Source organism: Bos indicus x Bos taurus, chromosome 3 (assembly GCF_003369695.1).
Source record: "Bos indicus x Bos taurus breed Angus x Brahman F1 hybrid chromosome 3, Bos_hybrid_MaternalHap_v2.0, whole genome shotgun sequence".
Lineage (NCBI taxonomy): Eukaryota > Metazoa > Chordata > Mammalia > Artiodactyla > Bovidae > Bos > Bos indicus x Bos taurus.
The window spans coordinates 100,601,649-100,622,093 of NC_040078.1; the positions used below are offsets into that span (position 1 = coordinate 100,601,649).

At 39.5% G+C, this 20,445-nt stretch overlaps 1 protein-coding gene across 3 annotated transcripts in view; it reads right to left on the reverse strand.

The window, feature by feature from the left end:
- Positions 1 to 632: 632 nt before the first annotated feature.
- NASP (nuclear autoantigenic sperm protein) overlaps positions 633 to 20,445 on the reverse strand; it is a 28,282-nt gene continuing 8,469 nt past the window's right edge. The window contains exons 2-15 of one of the 3 annotated variants that reach the window (XM_027537420.1): positions 14,635 to 14,685; positions 13,704 to 13,814; positions 11,457 to 11,537; positions 10,305 to 10,414; positions 8,620 to 9,600; positions 5,320 to 5,399; positions 4,593 to 4,678; positions 4,411 to 4,484; positions 3,737 to 3,925; positions 3,450 to 3,616; positions 3,006 to 3,062; positions 2,832 to 2,909; positions 2,014 to 2,076; positions 633 to 1,512 (exon numbers count right to left, since the gene is read on the reverse strand). In XM_027537420.1, coding sequence (XP_027393221.1) covers positions 1,432 to 1,512; positions 2,014 to 2,076; positions 2,832 to 2,909; positions 3,006 to 3,062; positions 3,450 to 3,616; positions 3,737 to 3,925; positions 4,411 to 4,484; positions 4,593 to 4,678; positions 5,320 to 5,399; positions 8,620 to 9,600; positions 10,305 to 10,414; positions 11,457 to 11,537; positions 13,704 to 13,814; positions 14,635 to 14,685 — 2,209 coding nt within the window. In that variant the 3' untranslated portion in view covers positions 633 to 1,431. Of the gene's footprint in view, positions 1,513 to 1,947; positions 2,077 to 2,831; positions 2,910 to 3,005; positions 3,063 to 3,449; positions 3,617 to 3,736; positions 3,926 to 4,410; positions 4,485 to 4,592; positions 4,679 to 5,319; positions 5,400 to 8,619; positions 9,601 to 10,304; positions 10,415 to 11,456; positions 11,538 to 13,703; positions 13,815 to 14,634; positions 14,686 to 20,445 lie in introns of all 3 variants that reach the window. The other 2 variants (XM_027537418.1, XM_027537421.1) reach the window with 2 other exon arrangements.

Below are 20,445 nucleotides of genomic sequence, written 5' to 3' on the forward strand. Positions count from 1 at the left end.
CTCCCCCCCATGTGTTATGTTTTTTTTGCTAAAGCCAGTCTTACAGCCCACGTATTTATCCCAGCTTCTTCACATCCTCCAGGAAGCCTTCCAGATTCTCAAGGTCACCATAAAACAGGGAGCTCCTGTAGCCTATCTACTTACAAACAACCTGGGTCATGTTCCCTCCAAGTTGGCAGGGGGCTCATCAGAGGTGAAATCCAGCTGTTATTATACTGGGCCTGGCTTCAGACCAGTGTCAGCAAAATCAAAGTCTTGATAATTAAGGCTGCCTTTGCCTGTTCTAACCTGCCATCTGTCCAGTGCAGCAAAGTAGCCCTGTGAATGGTGGAATTATCAAATCCCCTTAGGTAGTCGAGGGCAGGCACTGTTTGGAGTTCAGATCCTGCCTGGTATAAAGCAGTTTCTTAAAGGTCAGCTCAGAGGCAGCCAAGTCACAGATCTTACACTGGCTCTGCACCCTGGACATCAGCAAGGGCCCAATGGGACGGCTTTAGCACCAGTGGCCTAAACACCAGCACCCTCGGACTGGGCAGCCAGAATTGCTGAGCCAGTTTCCACCTTTCAACCCCACATCCCACTGAAATGCTCCAGGCAGCTCAGGATCCGCACTCTTTAAACACAAGTCCAGAGGCATTTTAACATCTTTATTTAATAAGTCAAAACTGTGGACAGGTAACAATTTCAACTGTTGATATTTTCTGTACATAAAGGTTCAAATATAACAATGTAACTCAACCAGCCAGTTCTCCCCACAGATTCTTCCAACCACATCCAAAGTGTCCAGTCAGTCCCTCAGCCACTTGCAAGCTCAATTTTATATAGTTAGCACAACAGTATTCCTCAAGGATCACTCCCCCTGCCCGCTCCCTTGCCCCAAATTTTCGTCAGTTTTTTCCAGGACAGGATTATGGCCCTAATTGGACACCAGGTGGATACCAAGGTGCCCCAAGGCCTGGCATAGCTGTTATTAGCTCACAAAGTCCATCAAACAGTATCAGCACCAAAGAACAAGATCTTAACTAAGTCTTGTTTTGTAGCCCCTTGTCCAGGGAGAGCACCACTCAATTTGCAAGACAGCCCAGGTTCAGAGTATTTATAATGGAAAAGACAGCACCACTGGAAGATAAGGGCCTGCGGTCACGCTTGATTTCATCACCTCCACATTAGACAGGAATCTGGATTAGAACTTCCAACAGAGATCAATACAGAGGAGGAAAAAAACACAAAAACCTTTGGCCACTGTATAAAACCCAGAGTGCTCCAAGGGGCACAGATTAAGCCAATATTTAAGGGAAAAAAAAAATCATCAAAGCCTCAACCTTTGCTTACAATCTTTATTGAAGTTATACAAAAAGAATCCCCAAAAAGTGAAAAAATACATTATATACAAAAACACTTTCCACTGGGAGGCAGGCTCTGCTCCCTCTCTTAACATGCAGTGCTTTCAACTGTAGCTCCGGCCTCCACTGTCCCCTCCACTGCTGCCCGGCTTTCAGCTTTATTCTCGGCCTGGAAGATAAACAGGGAGCCTGGGCATAAGTGAGCCTACTTTAAGCCATTCTTTCTTACACAACTGAGTCGGCCTCAGTCAGAGGAACAACACAGGTCCCTTAAATTCTGCTTTGCTCTCTACACTAAAAGGGATCACAAGTATACACCCATTTCCTAACTTCTCTGTAATAAGGCTGATAGAAAGAGGAGCAAGCAAAAGTGACCGAATCACGTGTCTTCTCCCACATTCATTAGAGGGGGACCTGTGGTATATATTTGACAATGAGACATCTTACATTTCATAACCAAACTGTTTCCTGTACAACCTCATTGTTTTTATGAAAGTAATCAAATAATCCAAAGAGGATCAAGTTGGGGAACATGCATTGGCTTCCCCAGGCCCTGAGAACAAGGGAAATGAGGCAAGAGTCCAAACCCTGCTTAACTGCCCACCTCCTCCTCCATGTTTTCAGCAACTTCGGTTCCAGTGGAAATAGTGTCCCCACTGCCTCCATTCACCTCTGGCTCTTGTTTGGCTTTCTTTGCATCATCTTTCCGGGGGCTCTCTTCCTCTGGTTTCCTCTATAAAGATATAATTAATTGTGAAAGCTTCACAAATGTGCTTACTGTTTTTAAAAGGACAATTATAAAACAATTTTGTAAAAAAAAAAAAAAAAATTTTGTAACACATGCCTCTTCCCTATGGTGCAAAGATCATGAACACCAGGATTCACAGCTCTAAGGGTCTCCCGAGCCACAGCCTGTCCTCTGGAGAATAGACTGGTATGCCTAAACATACCAGTTCAGCCTCTCCAAGGATGGAGAGAGAGGATAGGGATGAGGAACAGACAACAGTGACCAACCCATAAATCTGAAGTTGAGTCAGGAAGCAAAATAAGAGTGGAGGCTTAAGTTTAAGGAGGTCTGCTGCTGAATGACTACTGTAAACCTGCCAGCTTCCTAAGATGGGATGATCTGACCAGACCTCATCAGCTTTCCTAATAGCCCTTGGGCTAAAATAGACCAGGAGAGTGTTGCTAGAAGACATATGTATTTCTTTTGGCTGCACTAGGTCCTAGCTGTGGCTCTCAGGATCTTTGATCTTTAGTTGTGGCATATGGGATCCAGTTCCCTGACCAGGGATCAAACTCGGGCCCCCAACAACGTTAAGCTTGGAGTCTCAGCCACTGAACCACCAGGGAAGTCCCAAAACAGCCATCTTATTGCACCAAGCATTAGGGATGTTTATGTGAAAGGTAATTCTCATGTATCATTTGGAGGGAGGGAAATGCAGAGTAGGGAGAATATAGAAAAGAAATGACCATATATAGATTTACCTTCTTTCTGACAAGGTGGGAAATATCAGTAACACAATTTGATGAGGAAGCACCATCTGTTGGCTTTCTACTTGCAATCTGGCAAAAAAGAAACCTTTGTTACCAATGTACTGCTGTATATGAAATATACACTGAAGCCTAATATTAATTGACAAAAATCACCTGAATACCCACCATGGAAACTGAAGAGCTTCCTCCACTAGGAGTGAAACCTGAAGTAGAGCTCTCCACCTGTGAGAAATGACAAACCCAAGTGGGTCCCAGGATAGAACCCACCAGGTCACCTACCTACAAGCAACTGATGACTTCAAACACTAGTGGCCTCCACATGGTAGCAACATCACCCACCCTCTCTACTCAGACCCATGGTCACACAGTAAATAGCTGAGAAAGAATTCAAACCCACAGTCTGGCTCCAGAGCATACTGTCTTGAGCATTGTATTTACTATTTGAGAGGAAATCGTATAAGACTTCTCACATTCCCTCTGACATCCAAATCCCTGGAAACCAAGTCGTGAGGAAGATTCCTAGCAAATGGAACACTAGTACCATGATAAAAGGCCTTCAAAAATATCAAATGTGTGACTATCAAAACTCTACAAGGAAACCAAACGAACCAGAGTTGCTTTCAGAGCCAGTTCAGCTACATTCCCACTACGCTGGGACTCCTTTGCATCTTCTATCTTCTCTCTAATTTCAGGGAGCAGCTCCTTCAGCTCCTCAATTTCTTTCTCATATTCAGTAGGTGATCCTTCAGCCTCCTTCATCTGCTCATTTAGTACAGCTAGAAAGAAAAGGCTGAAGTGAGCAGTAAGTAATAGATAACACAAAAGGAACCTTTAAAAAAAACCTGTCGATACTGGATCCATCATAATTCTTGTGGAAACAGACGATGCATACTCACCCATTCTCTTCTCAATGACTTCAATAGATTTGCTGAACTGTGCTACTGCTTCATCATACTGAGAGTTGTACCCATAGGCCAAGCCCAGCTGGTAGTGAGTCTCTGCAAGGAGCCGATCATGGGCTTCCAAATACTGTTCCTGCAGGTTTAGGCAAGCCTGGAACTCCTCCACAGCTTGGAGGTAATTCTCTATTGAAGAGAAAAATAGCAAGCAAATGTACATTTAATATACAGAACTTCTAAAATTCCAGAAATTCTGCAGAAATGTTTTCCCATGTTATATATATTTCACTTTTCTTTGTAGTATCTCCAGGACCCTTGAACAACTTAAAAAAGCCACTGGGAGGGAGTTCCCTGGCGAGCCAGTGATTAGGACTCTGCACTCCCAATGCAAAGGGGCCATGGGTTCACCCCTATCAGGGAACTAAGATCCCGCATGCTGCACAGTTCAGCCAAAAGAAAAAAAAAAACCTACCAAGAGACTTTCATTTACAGTATCATTTAAAAGACTATTCATTGTTCTAGGAACCATAACGAACCCCAAACACCTACTGTCCATTCAAAACTAACTGCCCACAATTTATGATCAACTGAGCTGGATTTTAAGGAATTAGAAGGTTCAGGCACGGGGCGGGGAAACAGTGTGTTAGAGAGTAAAACAGAAAATGTATTACCAGATTCAACACTAACTTCTCCAAGTTTAAGATGTGCCTGTGCAGCATAAAGCTGAGCCTCCTTCGTGTCTTGCCTAAAAGGAAAGATAGTTAGAAACCCTAATAACATCTGACCAAGCCTAACTGCTTTGTTTTCAACCCCCAAACTCCCAGCCTAAGGCTAAAAGCACCAAGAGTTTTACCTTTTAAAAATGATCTTTGCTAAATCCAGCATATCCCAGGCAAGTTCTAGGTTCCCAATCTCCTCCTCTTCATTTTCTTGAAGGGACTAAAGTATATCCAAATCATTGGTGTTAGGCAGAAGTACAAGACAGGCATCTTTGATTACAAATCAAAATGTGTAATTTAGTATGGCTGAGGTGAAGGAGCAGAACTGGTAGAGGATTCAAAATTCAGAATTTTCTCTCTAAACCTACACAATGGACCCCTACAAAGTCTACCCTGTATCACCTTATGTCAGTTGTTGCTCAGTCACTAAGTCATGTCCGACTCTATACGACCCCATGGACTTCAAGCCAGGTTTCTCTAGCCTACACCATCTCCCAGAGTTTGCTCAAACTCATGTCCATCGAGTTCGTGATGCTATTCAACCATCTCATCCTCTGTTGCCCCCTTCTCCTCCTGTCCTCAACCTTTCCCAGCATTTGGGTCTTTTCCGATGAGTAGGCTCTTCGTATCAGGTGGCCAAAGTACTGGAGCTTCAGCATCAGTGACAGTTAGCAATGGTATGTTGGGTCCTGTCCTAATTGACAGGACTGCTAGGATCAAATGGATCTGCCTATTCTCAGCATGAATAAAGGGTCCCCAAACCCTAACCAAGAAATGACTATCTATAATAATTATGCCTACACTAGTAAACCACAGTCCTACAATAAGAAAGGAGATAATACTCGGCAAATAAGAATTCACCTTGTTTTCAAGAGCTGAATCATTTAGTGTTTCTTCAGCCTTGTCATTTTCTTTATCCTCCTCTTCTGAGCCCTCGGTTTCTGCAAGCAAAAATTCTTCAGTATTGAGAATACTAAACATAACAGACAAAGATGACAGGACAAGTCAGAGATTCCAATAAACATGTCAAATGACCTATATTCTGGGGTAGGACAGGCCAGATTCAAGCCAAATCGGGTAACATTTGAACTGGATATAAATAATAAAGTCAGTGGTTAACAGTCTAACTCGAGTCTAATCCAGACTTAGCATAATCTTAAATAATTCAGACCTTCAATGACCAACAGGCTGTGTTTCTCTTCTAAAAGTCAACCTGCACAGTTCAGATCAAAAGAAATTAACTACTGACTTTGATGCACTGGCTAGAAACTCCCATCTACTCAGAGTCAGTTGGAGGCCTCAGCCAGTATTCCTGGGTTCTTTAAGCCAACTGTCAGTTAATACTAATAAGGCCAAGAAAATACCAAAAGTTAAATTACTTCAGTCCATTTGAAGCAAGGATGCTCAAGAAGATGCTTTCCCACAATACAGCCGTGGAAAGAAGCACAGCCCTCACCATTCCTCACCAATGAGCATGCCGCACTCCAGCCAGCTCCAGCATGCACAGAATTTGAGTGAGCAGTATGTTATTTGACTTTCCAGTATCATGTTAAAGTCTGCAGCCATACCAACACCACATTTCATCATACTGACAAATACAAGTTAACTGCCTGCGAGGACAGGCTGCTGATAAACAGCTCTACACACTTGGGTTCAAACAATTCATAAAATGGGTATAATGTGCCTATTTCTGCCATCTTTCATTAAGCATTTAACACCATCAGAAGAGCTCAAATACTGTCTCCTAACTGAAAATTAGGCATTAGGGCCATGAAGTCAGGTTAAAGAACTTTTATCTGTCTACCAATATTTCTTTAGGATGGAAATAGGCAAAGAAAAGTCATATAAATTAGGACAAACTAAAGTCCTAAGAACCAGTTAAAGTTACAAGTTAATTGTAATTAACCTCTATAGCAAACACTGTTTTATCAGGTACCTCCCTTTTCTCCTGTTGACCATGTAATTTGGTGCTTCTGAAATACAAGTACTCACCACCACATACCAGTAGCTTTCAGTGCCCAAATTTCAAAGTGGTTTGTATACTTAGCTCCCTAATGTTAGGCTAGATGGGTGGTCTTATTGACTTTGAGGATGAAGCCCATCCTCCACTAGAACACATGACAGGTGAAGCAGATCGGGTGTATTTCTCACAATATTTAAAAAACCAAACACCTTATCTTCCCAATGTGCAGGAAAATTTGGCAAAATGTTGCTGTTCTATATTCTTATTTATCTGGTATCTGTTCAACTCATACCAGCATGCTAGAAAGTGGCATTTATTTTGGCATAAAATGTCTAGATATTTGGAGTTTTACATCAAATTTTTAAATTAAAATTCTTATAATGGTCTGAGAAAAACACTTGTTTCTCTTGAGGAATCTGCATTACCTTCATGGAATGGTGGAGAAGAGCTAAGTTAATGAGAAAGCCACTATTTTTCAACCTGGTAATCTGTGCCCAGGTATTAACAGAAATGCACTGAAGGCCTCAGTTAAGAGATCTGTTTATTTTCTAAGTTTCTTTGAAAATGGAATCTTGTTTGTCGTAAGTCATCCTTCAGAGAAAGGGAAACAACGTTTTAGAGACACCACTTCTCTCATCTTAGAGCATCTTCAAAACAAGGTGGCAAGAGAGCTGTGCAAAGCAGCACAATGACTCTTAAATACCTCTTCACAGGGTTTTAAGAGAAAACCTCTTCCAAGATTTCTGCAGGCTAGTGCTACCACATACATTTCTGACAAGAAGTGGGTTAAAGGAAGGGATTAAAGTTGACTTCCTCAGTGTGAGGTATTCTGGGAAGAACACATTCACATCAGACCTAGGGTCATATTCTGGTCCTATGATTTACTGTTTGATCCCAAACAAGTCACGTAACCTCTAACCCTCCATTTCCTCATCACTATAACTGGAGTGATACTACCTACTACACAGTACTGTATTTTGGAATCAAAAGTAAAGTTTAATGTATGTGAGAAACTCTAAAGATTAAGACATGAGAGGTTTTTTTTAAAACTGAGTTCAGTTCTGTGCTTTTTCCATACACTCTCCTCAAGCCCAATGAGCAGCCCAGTGGTGCTACCATTTAGCCAATTCACTTCTGGTTACCATGCTTGTGCTGGCTGGAGTACAAGGACTTGCACACAGGTAGAAGGAAGTTAACCAGAATTAGCTACAGATATTGATAATGGGTCTTTGAACATCTCAAACGTAAGAAAACTCAAAGCAGTCAATTACATAATATGTGTGTGTGTGTATATATATGTAAGTATTAACGATTAATTGGACTATACCTGTGGTTATTAATACCGTTAGATCAATCTTACAGACACAGCAGAATCCTCAAATGATAGTACAACTCAAGTCAGACGTGCCAATTATGTAGTTGCTAATTAGAGGCTTATACATCTTGATGAAATGGAATCATAATTAGACCAATGATACAATACAAAGCATTCACACTTCATAACATTCTAAGTAACAAAAAAGTCAGTTTAGCAGCCAAAGCAAGCATGAAATGAGGAGGGAAAGCTGCAAGAGTACTTCACAGTTTTCAATTATCTTTTGGAGGGGGCTAATTTAACTAATGTGAATAAGCCTCTAAACACTTCCTGAAGACTGAAAGTAAAGATTACCAGAATTCTTTCACTCTGGTGATAAAACATTCAAGGGTAAACTGCCTTCACTTAAATGGCATGCCTGCTTAAGTGCATCAATTCAGTGGATTCTACTGCTTTAATCCTGCTTCCTAAAGCAGAAAAAAAGGAACCATGTGAACAGTAAATTTAAAAATCCAGAGGCATGCAAGTGAACATCCATTCAGCATTCTCTGCCAGCCTAGCGCACTATTTCCCTACCTTCTCCACCCCACCACCCACCTTTGTTGGCTAGTGAGTGCAACAAGTTACTGATAGCTAGCCAAATCTCAGAAAGGCCTATTTTGCAATTAGTAAAAGCGTTAGTCTATAAGCCAACTAAAGAAGACTTGCTTTTAACTTGCTCAACTTATCACCACCTTCTTAAACCACTCCCATTTTCATTTAGCCCTTTCCTAATCCAAAGGCAGACGGAAAATTCTGAATGGAAGGCTGACTTTTACCCATGATTAGTGAGTCAAATCCAGAATGTACTCCACCCACTGTAGCTCTTGTATGTCCCGGTTACCTTCACCCTCTTTCATCTGTTCTTCTTTGTCTTGTGCTTCTTCATTAGCAGCTATCTTAACTTTGTCTTCAGGGGATTGCTCAGTAGCCCCCTGGGCCACCTCAGTCTCCACCCCATCTCCGGCTGCCTCAGACTCTTCTACAGACAGCTTAGTCTCCTGGCTAGGAACCAACTCTGCCCTGACCTTCTCTAGTGCTGAGCCATCTTTTGTTCCTATCAGTCCTTCTGCATTAGTCTGTGGTTTAGTGGAGGCGTGATCCCCTGCAGCTGACAGTCCATTGACTGCACCATCCTGAGGGAGAACAGTGTCCTGCCCTCCAGGCTTCTCAGAGACTTCTGATCCGGCTTCTGCAGCTGAGGCATCTGCAGCCTGTGTTGTCACCTCCGGTGACTCTTCGGCAGAAGGCAATTCTTGTCCTACCAACTGCTCAAGAATAGCCTTTCCTGGTTCACTTTCAGAGGCAGCTACCTGCTCCTTTGGCTCATCCCCACCCATATCCACTGGCTTGACTGCTTCTATCTCCACTGGAGTGCCCTGCTTTTCTAGAGTCACAACAGGTTGTTCTTTTGAAGCTTCTTTTGGTTTCTCCTCTATGCTCACAATTACTTCTCCCTGACCCCCTTTTTCTCTGCACTCTTCTTGGACGTCAGTTTCAGAAACTGATTTTCCTTCCTCAGCACCCGGTATTTCCTGATCTGGCTTCTTAGAAGTGACTTCAGCTTCACTCAATCCTTCTGGTGCCGCTGCTCCTTTTCCTTCTTCAGTGGTTTCAGTTAACTGATCTGGAGCTGATTTAACTTTCTCCTGTAGTTCCTCTGCAGGCTCACCGATATCCATATCTTCTCTTCCACCCTTCTCCATTTCAGTTTCCTGTTCTTTATCCATTTCAGGCTTTACCAGAGACTTGTCTTCTGTTTTTTGGGCTTCTTTTTCTCCCATGGCGTCATAAACCTGTTCTCTCAACTCTTCCCTTGCTTCCTCTACATGGTTAAAGAACATGAAGCATAAACATGTCTTCGAATTTAATGATAAAGGCATAAATGGAAACTAAAAATACATTCCCTTTAAACCCTCAAACAGCCTGGCTTATGTTTTAGCAGATGGCCTACAAATTACCTGCCCCTTTGAGAAAAGCAAAGGAAAAATCCCAACTAGCAGAGCAATTTACTGCAAAAGAAACCCAAGCTCCTTAAATTAGGTATTATTTTACTTGAGCATTCAAATTATCAGTTAGCTAAGAGATGCCAAGCTTTACATTCTCCTCTCAACACTATATATGTATATATATATAAAATAGATCTGATATGTAAAACTCTAGCAGCAAAACCCAGATTAGAAATTAACATTTAATTTTCTTAGAACCAAAAAATGTAAAAGGGCCCCAAAAGCCCAGCCATTAAAATAACTGAGCTGCAAAGACTTTTAAAAATTTACATCAGAAAAATATTTTAGGTTATTTTAATACTTAGAATATCAATTTAAATAACCAGATTTATTTAGGAAATTAAGTTATCCCCTTAAAAAAGTCTATCATCAGTTTCACTGAGACCTCCCCCGCAGTCTCCACCAGATGCAGGTGTAGCCCCAAGAGAGACTATTCAAAATAAGGAGAGCCCTATTTCCATCGCTTGTATATAAGAAATATATGTCGCATCTCTTGAATGTCACATGCAACTCCACATACCATCTATGTTATCATTATTTTCTACCAGAGATTCTTCTTCTGTTTTTTCTCCTTCCTCCTCTTCCACATGCACACCTTCCAGGGCATTTCCCAACACACCATTCTCCATTCTAGCAGAACAAAAGGAGAAAGTACTAAAGGTATGATGGCTAGAACCTAAGTCTTTTTAAGAAAGAAACTTAGCCCTGTATTATAAAAGCAACAGAAGAGTAAGTAAGTACAGGGAATATAAACTATAAGCACTCATGAAAGAAAAGCAATGGTCAAAATGAATATAAACTATGGTTTTAAGAGCACTGAAGAAAATGAACATACCCTTTATCCAGCCATCTTAAAAAGCACTGATAACCCTTATCAAAAGGGCCATGTTTCCCAAACTTCTCATCCACCTATATGTCTCTAGATGGCCAAAAACATTCTGGCAAGATTTTCATGACAAATCCTTAGACTGCTCTACAAAATTAGAAAGCTTAGCAAAAGTGAGAGAGTAAATAGATTACAGATTATTTGCTACTCTGTGTACCCTCAATGTATTTTATTCTGCTTAATAAATTCTGGTGGAATATCATAACAACTTTCCAACTCCTTATCCAGAGATGATTCTTCTGTTTTTTATCTTAAGATATTTTCACATGCCAAGTGTTTCCAAATTGTCCTTCCGTCCATCCTTGTTATGGATATTGTTCTGGGCTAGCTGAGAGTGTTTTTAAAGGTTCCCTCTCTAAACTAGACTTGGTAAGTTAATGACTATTCACTAATGGAAAGATCTCTGCTTCTAATAACTGCAAAAGTCAAAACTTAAGTATAACTTTACTCTTTTAAGTGCCTTTCAAAATTCCCATCAAGGGAATTCCCTGGAGGTTCAGTGGTTAAAACTCCACACTTTCCACTGCTAAGGGTGAAGGTTCAATCTCTGGTCAGGGAACTAAGATCCCACACACTGTGCAGCACAAGCAAAAAAAGAAAAAGAGAAGCAAAAACAACCCATCAATTTTTCATCCTCCTTTCTAAACCCCCTGAGTAAAACCAGTCTCACTCAGTTCCTGTGAAATCTTAAGGCCAATAAATAATCTTAACAAAGAAACTTAAAAGTTTTTAAATAAATCATTATGATACAAACATCTTACTTTAAACTTAGCTTGAAAGACATACCTTGCCAACTCCAAAAGCGATTTCCCATAAAAAAAGAAGGCTTCTCCACATTCATTAGCTGTCTCTCCATACTTCTTACCTCTAAAAAGAGAATAAACAGCTAGGATCTGAATTAAACTTCTATTTTTTCTAGTTCTTTAGCCATAAAATGACGTTTCTTCTGTAACACATCCTTCTAGGAAACCAATACTCTCCCCTCCTCTTGAACTCAAGGTTCAAGGGACTTTAAGAAACAATGAATAAGTTAATGTTGCCAGTTCTTCATCTATATAGTATATATCATAATTATGTATTTAGATATATAATATACATTATATAATTAGAATATATATTCTAAAAAGACATCTATTTCCTACAATTAAAATATATAATCTAAGATGCAAGCTATTAATAGGTATTTCTCCTGATAAAAGATAGGGGTCAATATAAGCCAGAATATTGTTAGGAGTTAGATGGCCTTTGGCTGGGACTAAAGCATGAATCAAGTCCATGTACAGGCATCATGATAAAGAGTTAATGTTCTTGCCTAGATTCAAATCCTGCCTCTAACTTTAAACTTTAGTAGTTAACTTAATCTCACAATGCCTTAGTTTTCGCATTTATAAAATGGAAATGTTAAGAACCGCTTAGGTCTACTGCAAGAACTAATTAAGTTAATGTATATAAAATCATTCAAAATAATGCTTAGAAATAGATAGCAATATATATACCAAGTTTAGCTATTAATACCTATAAACATGGAAGAAGCAGAGGAAAAATCACAAGTATGATAAATGGGAAGGAGGAAGTACTTTATGTGGAGTAAAGAGACTAGCTTTTATGGGGTAAAGGATCTGCAGAAATCATGCTAGGTAAAGTCAACTAATAGTCTAAGAGTCTAGTAAGAGTAACCAGAGCAACTAAGCATAAAAGCTATAATGATGAAGGTCATGTTTAAGGGAAGTCTGTTATATTAGAAGAATGCATCTCAAATTCTACTCAAATACCCTTAATGACAGGACAGTGAGAAAACTAAACTTTTCAGGAATCTGGAAGGAAAAAGCTAAGAAGTGTGTTTCTATGTGCTCAATATTAAAAACTTAGATTTTAACATTTTACAATGTAAGATTTTTATATAAAAACACCTAATTACTTAGCATCAGATGAAACCTGGGTCCTACTCTCAGCACAACACTGAATACCAGAACCTCGGCTCCTCAGGCCCAGATGACGACAGAGAGGCCAGAGGCCAATAAATCAACAACAATCAACAGGCATCCAGGAATAAGATTCTGTTCTAGAGGGAGTAAGGGTTAGGAAAAAAATACACTAATATAACCCTGACTGACTGAATAAAAGGAATGAAGAAGCCAAAGACTTAATCAGTGAGCCTCAAACCTGAAACCCAGCTTTATTATAAGCATCTCTTTCATAAGCAACATTTCTTCAATTCCACTAAATATAATGTCATCAACTAATGAGCATGCATGACTGACTTCAACTGCTATTGGTAATGGTATTTTTGAGAAAACAAGTCACAGGCTGAAAGGCTACCACTTAAAAGACACTTTCTCTCAGTGTATAAAGTACATTAAAGTCTTTGGCTAAACTAAATCACTCCTGAAGCACTAAGACTAACCCATTCCCCCAAGATACAGATACACATGGCCACCTGGTGGTCAACTATCAATATTCAAGAAATTGTACAGATAACAAAGGTGCTAAGAATCTATGAAAAATGCTGTGCTAATAACAGCATTAGCGAGAGGGTGACTAACCATGCCTTGCTTGGGATTACGGACTTCCCCCTGGATATAGAACTTCAAGCATTAGAGTAAACACAGCCCTACTATACAGGTGTATTCAGTACCCTGGGATATATACTTAAGGGAAAAGAATAAAAAAAAAGTATATATGCATATAACTGAGTCACTCTGATATATAGCAGAAATTAATATAACATTGTAAATCAACTCCACTTCAAATAAAAAGTTAAAAAACAACAACAACAACAAAAAAACACTTCCACTGTTAAAATTGGAACAAGTCCCAGAACTGGGACAAATTAGTTAGTGATCAACAGAAAACAAATTTCATTAACTCAGGAAAATCAAAGGCTAAAACCGCTCAGTTATACGTGAGTTTTATAGTTATAGGAATAAACTCATACATGAAAATAAATCTTTTTAAACTCTTGCTTTTCATTCTTTTTCCCATTAAACAACTTTTTATGACTCAAGTTTATTAGGAATGTAATACAGTACTTACAAAAGACTAGCTGCTTCCTGGAAGGCATTGACAGCTGCAGGAATATCACCCATTACCAGATGTTTCTGTCCTAATCCCAAGAGTTTCTTAGCTTCACTATCCACATCCAGACTGCAAGAAAAAGATTTCTTTTCAGGTGTCATATACTTTTAAAATCAACATTTTTTGAATACCTGCTACATTTAAACTGTAGTATTTTATTTCCTTAGACCTCTCAACTGCTCTGGCAAGGCTGAGCTAACCCACGATCTATCACTACAAAAGCTCACTACAAAGTCTGCGTAATCAGTTTGTCTGTTGGTCATCCTTTCAAATCCAGAATTCCATGAAAATTTTAATTATTTTTAATTTATTTATTTTTCATTGAAGGATAATTGCTTTACAGAATCTTGCTGTTTTTCTGTCAAACCTCATCATGAATCAGGTATACATATATCCCCTCCCTTTTGAACCTCCCTCCCATCTCCCTTCCCATCCCACCCCTCTAGGTTGATACAGAGCCTGTTTGAGTTTCCTTAGCCATACAGCAAATTCCCGTTGGCTATCTATTTTACACATGGTAATGTAAGTTTCCATGTTACTCTTTCCATACATCTCACCCTCTCCTCCCCTGTCCCCATGTCCACAAAGAAAAATCTGATTCTTAATTCAAATGGCCACACAAGTGCTTTTGCTAAAGACAATCATCTTACTTTAGTAGGCAGAAGTGCATTCATACTTCACATTTTGTCACAGATTATAAAATCATTTAGTGAAGGACTGAAAATAAATTTATTAGGACTCCATACTTTTAATTTACAAATACTTTAACACTTATTCACTCTCACTCGTTACCTATTAAAGATGATAAAACAAACTGTCCTCAAGTTACACAGCTCTTATGTCTATGTTCTAGATATAAATCAAATCACACCACTGTAAATAATCATACCTCTCCACTTTATCTGCAGAAGTAGAAGGAGCAGGGGCATCTTCTTCAATTCTGTAAAGAAAAATTAAGGGGGGAAAAAGTAAAAATGAAAGGCTATTTTAAGACTAGAAATTTAAAAACATAAAGTCATAAAAAGAGCTATTTATTAAATGTCCAATATATTCAGATCTTACATAACATTTATTTACATTATCAAATTTAACACTTATTCATTCAAGTAACTGTTGAATGCTTATTTGCTACCTGATACTATTGATATAATGAACAAGACAGTTACATCCTAGATTTGAGTTTACTGCTCACTAAAAATAAGTTTGTTTTTTAAAAAAAGGAAAAAGCAAAGTTTCCCAGAACATTCATTTTCGGGGGGAAAAGTACTAATAAATATCTTTAAAATATTTCATAGTTGTGTTTACTGAAAAAGTCTAGAAATGACCAACTCAGCAGCCCCTAGAACCTAGACTGTGCTCCTGAAAATTCATTTCCCACTAAAAGGAACCAAGAATCCTCTGAGAAATAACTGATCTAAAACAGTGTTGGAGAAGTACATAGGTGAATCTGGGGCAATATCATGACAGAAGGCAACAAAACTCTATCTAGCATTATTTAGGATCATATCTACTAATGGTCATGCTAAAAGGAAAGGTGGGGAATCCAGGGTAAAGCAAGAAGAGTTCTTTGTACTTTTTCAACTTCTCTATAAATTTGATGTCTCGTATTTACAATAATATTACAAAAGCACACTTAGGAGCCAACCTCAATAAAATCTCACTGGCCAAAAGAAGGGACAATGTGAACATCAACAAAGATAATAAGGACTTCCCCAGTGGCCCAGTGGGTAAGACTCCAAGCTCCCAAAAAGGGGCCTGGGTTCGATCCCTGGTCAGGGAACTAGATCCTGAATGTCCCAACTAAGAGTTCACAAGCCACAACTGAAAGATCCCTCACACCGCAATGATGATCTAAGAGCCCACGTGGTGCAACTAAGACCCAAAGCAGCCAAATAAATAAATATAAAACACACATGCAGATAATAACTGAATAACCAAAAAGGACCTACTGTGTAGTACAGGGAAATATGCTCAGTATTTTATAATAACCTAAGTGGGAAAAAAACTCGAAAAAGAGTAGATACATGTATATGTATAACTGAATCACTTTGCTGTACACCTGAAACTAACACACTGTTAATCAACTATACTGCAATATAAAATTTTAAACATTTTAAAAAAGATTATAGCTGCAATTGACTGGAAAACTCCAAATATGTTTAAATCCGTGAGTTCTCAATAATATAAACAAAAAAAAAAAACCTCATTAGTCATCTTCGGAAAATGATTGAAAATTGATAAATAAAGGGAACGAAGAATTTACCCTTTTTTTACCATACAGTTAAACCTTAGGTAGGTTTCAAGAAAAGAGTTGACTTAAGTTATTACTTAGGAATGCTATACACTGACACCATTCACTTGGTATGAACTTAAATCCTTGCCTTTGTTACCTAGTCTATCATCAGTTTTCACCTATATCCCAAAGGAAATATTCAGTTAAGGATATATATCATCTTTAACTGTGCCTCCAAAGCACACCAGTTTAAACCAAGGACCGTTACATCTCAAATGAGAGCAGAGAATGCTGTTAGCTGTGATGAAATGGAGAAAAAGAACAGTGGGAACACAGAAAACTTTACTACTAAACACCTCAGAAGCCATACATGAGAACTGAAGTACATGCAGCAAGAAAGCTAGGAGCATGGGAGAACACAGGAAGTTGTGTTTTTAACTCCTCCAAAGGTTAAAATATACACACAAACAGAACTGAGTCAATTAATTTTTCATACTTGGACTTTCTTATTTAGCATACCAAATTTATATACACAATATGGACAAAACAAATGAACAACTAAAAAATAGCTTACTCAATAAATATATTAACTCAAAAATCAAATTCAATAGACATTTTATTAGTATCTACTGTATGCTAGATGTGACTTCCCTGGTGGCTAAGACGGTAAAGCATCTGCCTGCAATGCGGGAGACCCGGGTTCGATTCCTGGGTTGGGAAGATCCCCTGGAGAAGGAAATGGCAATCCACTCCAGCACTCTTGCCTGGAAAATCCCATGGACGGAGGATCCTGATAGGCTACAGTCCATGGGGTTGCAAAGAGTCGGACACGACTGAGCAACTTCACTTTCACTTTCACTGTATGCTAAGCATCAGAATCAACCTCCAGCAAAAGTTAAAGCAGAGGACACAGGTAAATTCCCTGGCTGTCCAGCGGTTAGGATTCGCCCCATCACTGCCAATGGCCCAAGTGAGAGAACTAAAATCCCACAAGCCACAGGCGCCAATGCCAACCTGCGTCCCCCCCACCGAAAAAAAAGCAGAGAGGACAATTTGGAAAAAGCAGAAGAGATTAAATGACAAGCAGGGGCTAACTATATTGGAATCTGAGTCTTAGAAAATGCTTTAGAGAGGAAAAGTTGTCAATTACTTTCAGCAGGATCCAGTATCTTTCTTAGAAACTCCTAAACATTATATTGGTTAACGAGTTTGATGAAAAGTCCTGGAGAGGGGAGGTGGGCAGGGAAATGGGGTTGAAAATAAGCAGACTTCATACTGACAGGAAAAAAGCACAATTTAAAAGCTAATGTGTTCAGCTGCACAGTAAGCAGCAAATGATCTGACCAGAACCCTGGAATGGCCCAGGATCCTTATCTACAAATACTTCCTGTCACAGCTTGCTGTTGTTCAGTTGTCGTGTCAGACTCTTTTGTGACCTCATGGACTGTAGCCTGCCAGGTGCCTCTGTCCATGGAATTTCCCAGGCAAGAATACTGGAGAGGGTTGCCATTTCCTTCTCCAGGGGATCTTCAAGATCCAGGAATTGAATCTGCATTGACAGGGGAATTCTTTACCATGAGCCACCAGGGGAAGCCTCTGTCATAGCTAGTTACCTTCAAATAGCTTCCTTCACTAATGGATTATTCTAATTCTAGCACAGAGTTTCTCAAATTACCTGTGACTAAAGGACCGGACTTTCAATTTCAATATGCAGGAGATGGGTTTTTTAATATAAAACAGAAATGTCAGAGTAATGTCAAATTTCTTCATTTCCAAATGTTTTCTCTCAGTTTTTATGCTTACATCTTTGGCAGGGGGGAGGCAGGGACCGGGCTGCACAGCATAGCTTGTAGGACTTTAGTTCCTAGAGCAGGGACCATGGCAGTGAAAGTGTGGAGTCCTAACCACTAAACCGCCAGGGAATTTCCTGAACTTTACCTTTGTAACTGTCCTTCACCCTACTTTCCATGTCCCCACTTCCTAGGAACAAGACTAGAAACAGATCATTTAGTTTTGATGCCAACCTAAGTCTTTAAATTTTTATCAAGCTGAGGCACTGAATGCATAATATCATCAAATTTACTTCTTATATATCCTGTGGTACAAAAGTTTGAAGTGGATAAAATTAGAAAAAAATGGGTATCAGTTCAGTTGCTCAGTCATGTCCGACTCTCTGCCACCCCATGAACCGCAGCACACCAGGCCTCCCTGTCCATCACCAACTCCCAGAGTTTACCCAAACCCACGTCCATTGAGTCAGTGATGCCATCCAACCATCTCATCCTGTCGTCCCCTTCTCCTCCTGCCCTCAATCCCTCCCAGCATCAGGGTCTTTTCAAATGAGTCAGCACTTCACATCAGGTGGCCAAAATATTGGAATTTCACCTTCAACATCAGTCCTTCCAATGAACACCCAGGACTGATCTTCTTTAGGATGGACTGGTTGGATCTCCTTGCAGTCCAAGGGACTCTCAAGAGTCTTCTCTAACACCACACTTCAAAAGCTTCAATTCTTCGGCGCTCAGCTTTCTTCATAGTCCAACTCTCACATCCATACATGATCACTGGAAAAACCATAGCCTTGACTAGACGGACCTTTGTTGGCAAAGTGATGTCTCTGCTTTTTAATATGCTATCTAGGTTGGTCATAACTTTCCTTCCTGTCTTTTAATTTCATGGCTACAATCACCATCTGCAGTGATTCTGGAGCCCAGAAAAATAAAGTCAGCCACTGTTTCCCCATCTATTTCCCATGAAGTGATGGGACCGGATGCCATGATTTTAGTTTTCTGAATGTTGAGCTTTAAGCCAACTTTTTCACTCTCCTCTTTCACTTTAATCAAGAGGCTCTTTAGTTCTTCTTCACTTTCTGCCATAAGGGTGGTGTCTTCTGCCTATCTGAGGTTACTGACATTTCTCCCCGCAATCTTGATTCCAGCTTGCGCTTTCTCCAGCCCAGTGGTTCTCCTGATGTACTCTAAATATAAGTTAAATAAGCAGGGTGACAATATACAGCCTTGATGTACTCCTTTTCCTATTTGGAACCAGTCTGTTGTTCCATGTCCAGTTCTAACTGTTGCTTCCTGACCTGCATACAGGTTTCTCAAGAGGCAGGTCAGCAATGATAAACTTACTTCTATTCTTACTTAGTAGCCTAGACAAAAAGGGCATGAACCAATCAAGGCCATATTAGTACAGTCAGAAGAAAAGGCATAATTAAAGCAGAGATTCTTCAAACTTCAGTCTACATGAATTAAACAGATTGTTGAGTCCCAACCCTAGAGTTCTGGTTCAGTGGATCTACTATGACGTCCAGGAATTTGCATTTCTAACAACCTTCTAGGTGATGCTACTGCTGGTTTGGGGACCACAATGTAACAAACACCAGGTTAGGAAAAAAAATTACACACTAATGTTCATGTCTTATCTGAGCCACAGACATGTTTATCCACAATTATTTTTTCAATGTTAATTATGGTAGCCACTACATTTAAAACTATGAAGATAGCACACAAAAAATCTGGATTTCTGCTTCTCTTAAAAAATTGTTATGTAAACTGTAAAACCAAAAATTACTAAAGAAAACCATGGGAGAATTACTATGTAATTCATCTGGAGAAGGCCTTTTTAAATTCAGAAATTATAGAAGATTGATAAATTCTACTCCATCTAATTCATTTCACAAAAGGTTATCTTACCAAATATATAGAGTATTATAATCAAAAGGAAAAAAAGTCCAGCAGGAAAAGATTAAAGGATATAAACATATCCACAGAAAATGAAACACAAAGAGCTCAAACATCTGAATACGTGCTCACACTCTTCAGAGAAACACAAAACTACAGTGAGAAAACATTTTTTTACCCATCAAATATTCAAAGACAAGAACGTAAGAAAAACAACTGTTTCCATATATTGCTAAAAGTGAAGTCGCTCAGACGTTTCCCACTTTTTGCAACCCCATGGACCATAGCCTACCAGGCTCCTCCATCCATGGGATTTTCCAGGCAAGAGTACTAGAGTGGGTTGCCTTCTCCAGGGGGCAAACCCTTCCTGACCCAGGGATCAAACCCGGGTATCCAGCATTGCAGGCAGACACTTGACTGTCTGAGCCACCAGGGAATCAAAAGGAGAGACGTGAGGGTATCCACAAGGGTCATGCTCCAGGTCAGGCTTCAACTCACAACCTCAGCAAGGCTCTGCATGTAGTGCTGTATAAGTACTGCACGCTAACAAACTGCTAACAGAAGTTTAAATATATATATTGCTAATAGAAGTTTAAATTTACAAAACTTCTATGCAGGTCTATTTGGCAGTATCTATCAAAAATAACAAGTGAACACTCTTTGATCTAGCAGTTCCACCTGTAGAATTTATCCTATAGATGAGTCCATGGTTTACAAGGTTATTCACTAAAGCATTATTTGTAATAATTAAATTCTGGATAGAATTCAAGTATCCACCAAT